Raw genomic sequence first — 11,662 nt, 5'->3', positions numbered from 1 at the left:
TTTCGAGACAGGCTTTTCCTTTTTTTATAAAAATTAATTATTTTCTTGGTTGTTCCCCCCTAGATGTGACTGTAGTGGGGGCAAGTAGATTCACTTCAATATAAAAGATGGCAGAACAAACTTTTCCCTCAGGTTGTCTTTAAAGAATACTGCTCTTTAACTGTTGGAAACTGCTCCAATAGTATCCTCCATTTCTAAGTTTATATAAGATGTTTGCTATTTAGTGTATGTGCTCCAAACAGTCTTGGTTTACCTTGAAAGAAATTTCCATGACACTTAGCTCCCCTCCTACATTTAGTGTGTGTGTGTGTGGGGGGGTGATATCCCCTTACAGCTGTATTCTGTAGTTTCTTTCATGTATAGAACATGAGATTATATAAACTTCCATTTTTAAGCAGTAATTAACCATAGATGTCAAAAGAGGACTGGACACCCTATTTAAATTTTCCCCATTATATGGCTTATTTCTCAATACTGAAAAGTCCACTGTTAAAATAACAAAGTATCAAGAGACTATTCATAAAAGTATTAGATTGTTATTCTCATTAGTTTTCCCCAAAATTTGTCAGCTGTTGAGAGGAAGGGCGCTAGGGCAGGAGGAGTAAATGGAGGATATCAAGGTTCTGTGTTCTGGGTGACTGAGTAAATGATGGTACCATTAGCTAAAAATAGAAAACACTGGTAGCGAAACAGGTTTGAGTAAGGACTATAAGGAATTTTGTTGGGATTATGTTGTATGATTGACTTTACAAGACATTGCAAATGTCTTTTAAAGAGTTTGGTGTTCCAAAAAGAGGACAGAAATGTAGATTAAGGAATAATGAAACAGGCATATAGATTAGGTTACAGGTCTTGATAAAACTAGCTGGGGGCTACAGGCCCCACTATGTTTGTTGGAACACTTGCTTAGTACTTATAAGGTTCTGGGTTCAGACTCCAATACTTTGTAAAACAAGCATGATGGTACATGCCTGTAATCCCATCACTTGATCGGAAGTTCAGTCATCCCAAGCTGTATAACAAGCCTGAGGCCAGCATGGGCTGCATAAGATCCTTCCACAAAAAAGAAAGGAAAGGGTCTAGTGAGATGGCTCAGCGGGCAAGGGCAAGGGTTCTTGCCTTACAAGCCTGGTGGCCCAATCTCTAGAATCAACATAGATAGACGGAACAAACTTCAGTGTTGTCCTTTAACCCTCACATGTATGCTTTGTATTTATATGCAAACCATATATATCTAATAATAAATAATTTAAAACAAAGGAAAGGACAGAGTGAAGGAGAAAGGGAAGAATTAACTGGGCTTTTTAAAGTATTCAGAGAGTTTTAAAAGAAGACTAAAGATAGACCATTTGTTGGGTGTGGTGGTTTGAATATGCTTGGCCCTTGGGGAGTGGCACTATTAGGAGGTGTGGCCTTGTTGGAGGAAGTGCATCACTGTACAAGCTCTGCTCAGTGTGGAAGAGTCAGTTTCTCCTAGCACAACTCTCAGCTCCTTCTCCAGCACCATGTCTGCCTGCATGCCGCCATGCTTCCTGCCATGACCATAATGGACTAACCTCTGAAGCTGTAAGCCAGCCCCAATTAAATGTTTGCCTCTGTAAGAGTTATCTTTGTCATAGTGTCTCTTCACAGCAATGGAAACCCTAACTAAGACAGTGGGCCATTGACAAATAAAAAATGGAAAAGTGCTGACTGGAGTGGTAGGAATTACAAGAAGAAGAAAAGGTGCAAAGGAAACAATGACCAGGTAAAGGATAATGTCAGGTGTCTCACAAGCCCAGAAAGGACACATGACTGGACTTGGCCATTCAGAAACAGCTTTGAGTCACAAGATGTTGAAATACTTGATGGTTTGCAGAATTAGAGGAGCTGCATCTAGTAGAGCCATTACAGACTGAGATGGTACTATACAAGCAGAGCAGGTAGTGTAAGGCAAGGATGGGATCCTTCAGAGGGATGCGTCCATGAAGAAAGTGAAAGAATAGTTTTTCCCAGCACAGAGACATTGGTTGAGGACCATGAGAAGGCAGCGACTGATGAAATTAGACTTTACAATTGCATCAGGACCTGTCTCACCTTGCTATGACTTCATGCTGATAGCTTATCCAGGTTTCTGCTTGACTCTACTTTTGTAGTAATGCCATCGTCCTGCAGCCTTGTTCACCATTCCTAGGAGACTAAGGAATGACACAGTGTTTTGTCTATATAAGGGATGCACAGGAGTTGTATTTATTTCAACAGGTGTTCCTTATGGACAAAGCAGTGGTGATACTGAAGCCCTGCACCAGGCTTACTGTCATGTAGCTCACTCTCTGGGAGACACAGGAGAACCAAGAATTGAGTCTAGCACTGTGCAAACTGTCAGGAGCTCCATAAAAGATGGTCTTCAAGAAAACGAAGAGTCTTCAAAGAACATCTCTACCACCGAGTCCGGTAAAGGATGACAGACTTAGCGGATGGATGAAGGATGAATAATGGACAGACAGAATTTCTCTATTTACCATCTCTAAATAGTGACCACAGTAAAATATTTTGCATATAGTTTCTGTGGTGATGACTTGTCGGTATTCAAATGTAAAGGGTGTGATCAAATGAAACCATGCCTGTATCAACTCCACAGTTAGAGCTAAATGTAGAATACAGCTCACATTCTAATGTGCCTTGACCAAACTAAGCAGCAAACTTGGCATACATATGTATGTGTATTAATGGTTTTTTGATAGAAAATAGTATTTGAGATTAAAAAGAAAATATATAGCAAGTATGTGTGTATGGTCTGGGTATGAATAATAGAGATTTTATAAATTCAAAAAAAAGGTTCCTGGTACAGTTTTGTTATACATACTTAGTTTATTACATATACCATTTTATTAACTATATGAAGTAGAGAAAATGTTATTTGGGTGAAGATGCAGTATATAAATTAAGCAATTTGGGCATCGGCTTTGGTTTCTAATTTAACTTTTCTCCCCTGTTAGATCTGCCTACAGTAGAGGAGCTGATGAAGCCTATCAGGATCGATTCCTATGGGATCAGGGGCTTTGACTTGCAGCCTATCAGGTATGAGATTTGAGCAATGCCCTGTGTAGGATGGTTGCTTAGCTAAGTAGTGTTTACTGTTTCACTTCTTTCTTTTTCACAGGGAACTTATAAGCATTTATTCTGTGGAATCATTCCTAGTGGATGATTAGTGAAAAATACAGGCTTGCATGTGTCTACCCATGAGCCACTGCTATCTCCATTAAAATTCTCCTGGTACTAAGAGAAAAAGAGCTACTAAGAATGTTGGTGCCATTAACTAGTTCTGATGTTTTCACTGAAAATATGATCTTTCAGTGGCACATGGATAGTCAAATCACTATGAGGAGGAAATTAATTGTATTTTTATGTGAATCATTGGTTTTCTATTTTATTAACCAGTTCTGACTTAGTCACTTCTGGCCATCATCTCACAGGGTGAGCTCTGAGGTCATGGGAGAAATAGGCTCTGTGGAAATCCTGCAGCTCCAGTGTTTGGCAGCAGTTTGCAGGGCTCTCTCATATATCAGGGTAGAATAACAGTCACAGGAACCTGCTGCAGACAGCTTTGCATTCATGTTGCATTTGCAGTATCATATCCTCTCCCTCACATCCTTATAACATATCAGCAGGCATCTTCAGACTCCTCTCTCAAAGAACACTCTGAACTAACGAGCTCTAACCACAGCGCGATGACACCTAACGTACATCACATGCTAACAGGAAGTGAGAACTGTACATTCTTGTGCGTGTTAATTCAGCCCGTCAGCAGCTCTGAATAAGGCCCATTGTTTACCATGGTTCACAGATAAGAAAACTGAGGTCTAAGTTTAAAATAACTGTCCTAGGTCATATGTCCATAATCAGAGAAAACAGGAGGTCTATGTGCTAGCTACCTGCATTGTCTAATCTCTGAGTCCTTGAATCATTTCCATGAAACCATCCAGTCACCATCTTACTTATGTTTCCAGATACATTTTGAGCCCCTACTCTTGCCATGTTCTCACTGGGTAAATCTGCTTGTGATTTCTTGGCCTTGTTCCATACTTAGATAACTGAGAGGAAAATGCCACAGCGAAGCTTAGGCTAAAATCTGCCCCTCGAATGCCGAGTCTGGTCTCACACAGAGCTGTGTGCCAGTCAGCATCTGCAGACCAGAGCCTGTCACTCATTGATGCATGTGGAAACATAATGTTGCAGAAGCTTTTCTTAGACATCTTGTAAAATTATTTTAATGATAAGAATTCTAAAACATACATTTCTATATTAAAACCTAAGGACAAATACCTTCTTTAGGGCAGACCCTGCTTTGGGTTATCCCAGGTATATACCCATAAAGGGAATGGCGGGATCATGCTCGAGATCTGTTTTTACTCTTTGTGATGCAGTATCTTTCACAGCAGCTGTACTGGTTGACATTTCTACTAGGAGTGCACGGAAGTTCTAGTCCCTCCATCCTCAGCACCATCAACTGTTTTCTGCTCTCCACTCTAATGGAACTCTGAGGATTGTCTTGTTTAGGGTCACTGTTGCTCTGATGAAGCACCATGAAGCAAAAGCAACTTGGGGAGGAAAGGGTGTATTCAGTTTACACTTTCATATTGCTGTTCATTATTAAAGGAAGCCAGAACAGGAACTCAAATGGCAGGAACCCAGAGACAGGAGCTGATGCAGAGGTCATGGAGGGTACTGCTTACATGGCTTGCTCAGCCTCCGCTTATAGAGCCCAGGACCACCAGCCCAGGGATGACAGCATCATATCTTCCATCAATTATTAATTAAGAAAATTCCCTACAGGCTGGCTCACAACCCCATCTTACAGAAGCATGTTCTTAATTGATGTTCCTTCCTTTTGGATGATTTTAACTTGTGTCAAGTTGACATAAAACTGTGCATCACAAAGATGTTGTGCTAAGGGAAGTAAGTCAGCCATGACAAACACAAACCCCATATGCCTCTGTGTGTTTGAACTACATGAAATACTTCAAAGTCATAGGACAAAAGGAGAAAGGGGGAGCTGCAGCAGTAGCTTGGTGAGGGGATCTTTGATGCTTGTAGAATTTCAGCGTTACCACTGAAATATACACTTACAAAGTAAAGACGGCAAACTCTATGTTAAATATGTATACCACAAGAAAAATAATAGAATGAGCAGATAGCAAATAAAATGAAAACAAATATAGCTCCATGATCCAAGGAACAATGATTTCGGAAATGTCAGTACAGCCATTAGCACATTTTAAATCTTTAGCAGTCATTTGTCACTTCTCTCTCAGGCACACCTGGCTTAGGGAGGCAGCTCCAGTCAGCTCCACGTTCCATGTTAGATGCAAAGTTCTTTGCTAGATAAAATTTTAAATCTACTTGAGGTGTTTGGTTCTTGACCCTCTGGAACAATAACCCCAAAGGCCACACAGGATATATGCCTCTTGTGAGAGACACTCAGGCACTCTTTGAACTGAAAAGTCTACTGAAACTCTTATTTCTCATACCATCTTCTCAGGGTGAGTCCTATTGCTGATGTCTAGACATGAAGAGAAAGCTCAATGGGTCTTTTCTTTCAGTCCTCTAGAAGAGCCTATTCTGTCCTGAGTTATATGGTTTCTTGTGATAGCCAGTCATAGGCAGTAATAACCAGCACTTTGTATCATTACGTCTTCTCTAACCACCTGCTTATTCCTGTTTCTTTTACTACTCCAGATGTGTCATGTAGTCTGCCTCATGTGAAGTCGTAGATAATAGATTAGCAAATGTTTTACACGAAGAAATAATTACCTCTCTCTAGCCTCTACTATCAGTTTCCTGATTCCTAAAGCCCTCCCATCCTAACACTCAAGCACTCAGGTTCTAAAGACAAGAACTAATAAATGACCGCATCCCAATGCAAGGGAGCAAGGAATGCAGCCTAGTTGGTACCCAGCAAGAACAGGAAACACTTTGAGTTAGCATCTACACAGTTTCTGCTGCCATGAACAAGGAAGAAGCTAGTTATTTCTCCCACTGGTTTTAAGTGCTTTAGACATTTCCAACATTTACTGAGTAGCTGGTCCACATAATACAGAAATTCTAGCCTCTTAAACTGTTCTTCAATTACAAATCATAAGATATTCCTATTTTCAGAACCCTTGTGGCTTACTGGTATTTAACCAAATAGAGGACATTCCTTGAGTTATATTTCTTAGATTTAAAAAAAATACATATAGGAACTTTTGCTTAAATATATTTCAGTGTACCACATGCTTGCCTAGTGCCCATGGAAGCCAGAAGAGGGATTTGAATCCCCTGGAACTAGAGATCCAGGCAGTTGTGAGTCATTCTATGGGAGCTGGCAATTAAAACCAGGTCCTCATAAGAGCAGCAAGCTGTCGCCAGCCCATATTTCTGGCATTTTTAATACTTATCTAATTTTTTTTAGTTCATTAAATGGTAAATGCTTTATTTTTAAATTCTGGAGGTTTTTTCCTTTTTGTTTTACAATTTTTCTATGCTGTGGTTATTTTATGCTTTTTAATATTTATACTTCATGATTCCTTGTTATAAATTATAGTCACTTTAGTCTTGTAGAGATTTATAAAAAAAAAATTTCCGGGCTGGAGAGATGGCTCAGCAGTTGGGAGCACCGACTGCTCTTCCAGAGGTCCTGAGTTCAGTTCCCAGCAACCACATGGTGGCTCACAACCATCTGTAATGAGATGTAATGCCCTCTTCTGGTGTGTCTGAAGCAAGCAATGGTGTACTCAGATACATAAAATAAGTAAATAAATCTAAAAAAAAAAAAATTCCCTACTTCAAGCACATGTTGATTTAATAAGAAATTATAGATAAAAATTATTGTGCTGCATTATCTGAAATTACACATGCCTTGTAATCTAGCACTCAAAGATAGAGTTAGAAGGATCAGGAGTTCAGAGTCATCCTGTACTCAAATGGGAGTTAGAGGCCAGCCTGGGCTACATTAGATCCTACCTCAAAAGAACAGAAAAAAAAATACTAACAGTTACATCATAACCTGTGGGTGGTCTAGTCAGTTGGTATTTGGTCTTGTTGTGTTGGGTTATGACATATTTAACATTGTAACTTCATTTCCGTAGTTACAGCTTAAGTGTATGTACACATGTGGGTGGGTAGCTGAGGAATTTATGCTACCTTCAGTTTATACTGTGCTCTGCTTTATTCTGTAGCCTTCAGAAAGCAGCAGACAGTAAAGAAGCCGAATCTGTGAGCTCTTTACCCCTGAAGATGAACACAGACACTATGTCTCAAGACACTAGACATGTGATCCAATTTCCCCACAAACATGATGAGAGTGTGCTTCTACACAGGACAGCAGGTGAGGGCATGGGCAGCAGCTGCCCAGCTCTGGAAGAGCATTTGGACAAAATGTACCTGGAGATTCTGAGGAAGAAAACATCTGTTAACCCTTCACTATTACCTCAGGATGACAAAACGAACCAGGTAAGATGTGTGTGCTTGGGTTAGTGGGGCTGATGAGTCATCTTCGGGGGCTGTCATCCCTGTGGAAGGGGCGTATTGCCAGAACGTCCAGTCTCCAAGCTCCAGGTACCACCAAAGTAGCGTTCACTTTCTTTCGGAAGTGATTCCTTACCGTTCTCTCCTGCCTTTTCTTTTCTTTTCTTCTTTCCTTCTCTTTTCTTTCTCTTCCCTTTTACTAACGAGTGTAAGACTTGAGTAGTTTCAGAAGTAGTCTCTGCATCACGCATTGCTCATGGCTCATCTTCCTCATAGTCTGCACCACAGGAGAGTTGGCATTTTACAGGATTGTGATTAGCAACTGTGGCAAAATTCACAGCTCATTGTTCCTTCTTTCTGTTTTTATCTTTTTCCTTTATAGGTCCCATGGTTCCAGTATTTTATTTTTACTTTCTATTCTATAAAGCATCTCAATTCTATGAAGTGAGGCAAGGTGTTGCATTAGTTTCTTTATTGTTACTGTGATAAAATACTCTGGGGGGGGAGGTGACTTGGGGGAAAAGAAAAGGATTTGTTGGCTCACAGTTTGAGGTGCAGCCTGTCATGATGGGAGAGTCAAGGCAACAGAAATGAAGAAGACCAGAGCAATGAATCCCAGGTGCAGCAAAGTTCCTTTCCCTTTCTGTGTAATCCGGGATAATCCTGTGTAGTTAGGGATTGGTGGGGAGTCTTTTCATCACAGTCAGGAGAACCTCCCAAGCCCAGCTAGACTGTCAGCTTGACAGTTCACTAACCATCACAAGTATAGCTGCTCTTAATGGACCTTAAGTCCAGAGAAAAGAAAGATACTATTTTGATTGTCATTTCAAAATATCTTCATCCTGGATGTCTTCATTCTGGTAGCCACACAGTTACAAGCTTATTAGTTTGAAGTAATTTGTCCTATGCTAACTTTGAAGATAGGTTTCCAAACCCTGAAATTCTAATGAAGTAGAGAACCTTGCTGTAGTAGTTTGCTCTTCACAAACCTCATTGTTTGCCAGTCACAATCTTGCCATCTGTTAATTTTCATTAATAATAGTAGTTGAAGTTCATTCTGATACTAGAGAGCTTGTCCTTGTTATGTGTAGACTTCGAGGTCCCAGCTTGGTGCTGGGGAAGAGGAGTCTGTCATCAGTAAGCAGGTTCCATGTAAGAAGGCCAGAAGTGCACCTCCTTTGCCTAAAAGAAAGCCACAGAGTGGATTGTACGCATCAGCTCGGAGCTCAGGCTACGGCAAACCCAGTTCACCACTCCAGTTGTTTTCAGCCATTGAAAAGAAAACTACAAAGGAAAATACAAAAACTAAAAATGTGAGATCCATTCCCACCTCAAATCAATTTAGAAAAAAAGGTAAGAGTATATTCTTTTCAAGACTGAATTGGATACATATAGTGCGTTCTTTAATATTCTTTGTTTTTGTGGAGAACTCTATATTCCTTTTAGGATGACTTCAGTTTACATTTTACAGCTTTTGACCCAGGACAATGGCAGTGAAGACAATGAAAAGTAGTTGATGAATATTGAAAATGTGTGTAAAGGTAGACTCACTCTAGGAGGTCGAACAGAACAAGAGGGTCTGCAGAGCAGGCAGAGTGAGCAGGAGGAACCTCGACAGGATCTGTAGTCTAGAGAAGCTGGATCTCAAGGAGGCTCAGTTCTGCCGTTTGCTGTCCACAGGGGAAGAAGCAGGACTGAGATCTGCCTTTTGGTTTTAACAAGCAGGTGGTCTCAGCATTATAGGGCATTTTCCTTGAATCGCTGACTGGGCAAGGCAGATTGAGTGGGAGGAGAGGATGGGGTAGATTTAGTGCTTCAAGTAATAGAACGTGCTGGAGGAAAGTTCTGTGAAAGGCAGGAGATGGCATAGCTGACTTGAGAGGAGGAGTTAAGAGATGCTTTGGGAGCACTGTGGATAAAGATGTTTGCCACTCCATCCTAGCAATCAGTGTTAGTCCTAGAACCACATTCATGCACACACAATATTAAGTAAAGATTTGTAAATTAAAAAAAAAATAAAGTAGCTGGAGAGATGACTCAGCTCCTAGGAGCACTGGCTGCTCTTCCAGAGGTCCTAAGTCCCAGCACTCACAAGGCAGTGCATAACTGTCTATAATAGAATCTGATGCCCCCTTCTGGTGTGTAGACATACATATAGGCAAAACTCTCAAATACATAAAGTTCATAAATAAGTAAATCTTTTTTTATTTATTTAAAAAAAAGAAACTTTTGGTTTTGCTCTTGGTGGCAGTGGTGGCTGTATATGTGTATGCTGTTAGGAAAGACTGAGTAAAAGGAGAAGAATGGACAGTGTAATTAAAGAGTAAGTGCCAGGGTGGTGGCTTTGCCTTAGAAGAACTGTAATGATGCACAGTAGGACTTTATTAGCTGGGAACGTGGACAGTCCTGAGTTCTAAGAAATACAGAGGTCCAGAAAGAGAACAAGCTGCCAGTTGGATAGATGCTGCTATAGGGAGGAAATATGGATCTTCCTTGTGTTTGCTTCATTCCCAGAAATCTAACATGGACTGTCAGATAGCAGTGAAGAGGGAAAGAAGGGACCATATGAAACAGCATGCAGCAGATACTAAGTTGTAGGTTAGGAGGTCGTTGTGTGATTGATGGTAGAACCTAGATCATGCCAGTGTGAGTGAGCAGCTGAGGGAGACGGGCATTAAGGAACCAAAGCCTAGGGCTTGCCAAGACCTAAATATGGTGAAATCATTGCACATGAAGTCCTGGTGATTGAGAAAGGGTCAAGGTGAAGGATGGGTTGATAGAAGAAGGCAACAGCATTTTTATGAGTAAAGTTAACCAATATTCTATACTTGTTTTCCCAATCTGAATCAAAGCACATTACTCATTTTTATACTAAAAAATGAAGTGATGGACTATGTCTGTCTGTTCTTTCACCGACCTTTAATCTCTCTTTAGACTGTTAAGTGTGTGTGTGTGTATTTTTAGGGGGGCTATTGGGGTGGGTGTGAGTATGTGTGTCTTTATTGATAATTTACCCAGAGTAGAACTGTAATTCTTTTGGAGTGCTTAATTGTTACAGGTTGGGGTCCTTGGGAAGCAAGCTGGTGTATAGAAGTGTAGAGAACTCTACTCACATCAACATTGGTTTGAATAAAAAGTCTTGTTGCTTGCCCAAATAAAACTCTTTTCTTTGTGATGTTAGCACTGATCCAGAGTTAAGAGCTACAGCTAGGAAAGGAACCAGTTACCTTCTTTCCTGTTGAAGAACCCAGTGTGACTTTTGGATTTTTTAATATTTATTTTTATTGTTTTTAATTGTGTGTGTGTGTGTGTGTGTGTGTGTGTGTGTATAAATATGTGTACAGATGTCCACAGAGGCCAGAGGCATCAGATCCCACTGGAGTTGAGGTTACAGGTGATTGTGAGCCACCTGATGTGGATTTGAGATCCTCTGCAAGAAAAATAACATGCTCATAGCCACTGACCACTCTCCAGCTCCCTCCAGCTCCATTCTTACAAGATAACACGTGTCCATATTCTGTCCATGGAGTGACAGTAGAGCAGCCTGATCCTCGTGTTTTCATTAAGATTTCCTCCCTGAAACACTTACCTGGAGACTTTTGTTAAGAGCTGTGGCCACCATAGCTTGCATGTGGTTTAAGGAGCCAGTTATGTTGAGTTAAGCACACCGCTGCTCATGACAGAATTAGGTATCTGTTTGTGGGAAGGCAGTGTCCTTGGCTTATAAGGACAGACTGAGAACCGCTGTGTTAGAGATTGCTAAAGCCATATTGGTGTTCCCTGGCTTCGTGTGTTCAGTGTTAGGTATTGCCAATCACTTCCTTCCCATCCAGGAAATATAAAATGATATATTCCCTTTTCCCATGCCACACAAGCAGTAGGTTTGTGCTTTCAAGGTATATTTATTTTGTCTTGTAACCATATTTCTCTCAGTTTGGAGATTTGGTTCATGCTTCTGGTTATTAAGAAAATTGAATGCCTCTTACCAATGTGGAATTATTTTGATATATTTCTTTTTGATTGAATGTCATTAATGTATTGTTTCTTCAGAAAGAGCTTTAGGGTTCTAATTCTGCATAATTTTGCTGTTTGAATTTCATTGTTGTTGTTATTATTATTATTAATTTACAATCCAGCCATTATCCCCCTCCCACATTATCACTCCATTCCCCCT

At 40.4% G+C, this 11,662-nt stretch overlaps 1 protein-coding gene across 4 annotated transcripts in view; it reads left to right on the top strand.

Moving 5' to 3' along the window:
- Cep162 (centrosomal protein 162) overlaps positions 1 to 11,662 on the top strand; it is a 64,926-nt gene that overhangs the window by 21,885 nt on the left and 31,379 nt on the right. For 3 of the 4 annotated variants that reach the window (XM_031343493.1, XM_031343494.1, XM_031343496.1), the window contains 4 exons: positions 2,242 to 2,433; positions 2,979 to 3,060; positions 7,200 to 7,473; positions 8,580 to 8,841. In XM_031343493.1, the coding sequence (XP_031199353.1) occupies positions 2,242 to 2,433; positions 2,979 to 3,060; positions 7,200 to 7,473; positions 8,580 to 8,841 (810 nt within the window). The remainder of the gene's footprint in view (positions 1 to 2,241; positions 2,434 to 2,978; positions 3,061 to 7,199; positions 7,474 to 8,579; positions 8,842 to 11,662) is intronic. The other variant, XM_031343495.1, reaches the window with a different exon arrangement.

The sequence above is a fragment of the Mastomys coucha genome, unplaced genomic scaffold (assembly GCF_008632895.1).
Source record: "Mastomys coucha isolate ucsf_1 unplaced genomic scaffold, UCSF_Mcou_1 pScaffold23, whole genome shotgun sequence".
Lineage (NCBI taxonomy): Eukaryota > Metazoa > Chordata > Mammalia > Rodentia > Muridae > Mastomys > Mastomys coucha.
The sequence above is the reverse complement of the archived record's forward strand: the minus strand, read 5'-3'. Positions and strand labels throughout refer to the sequence as shown.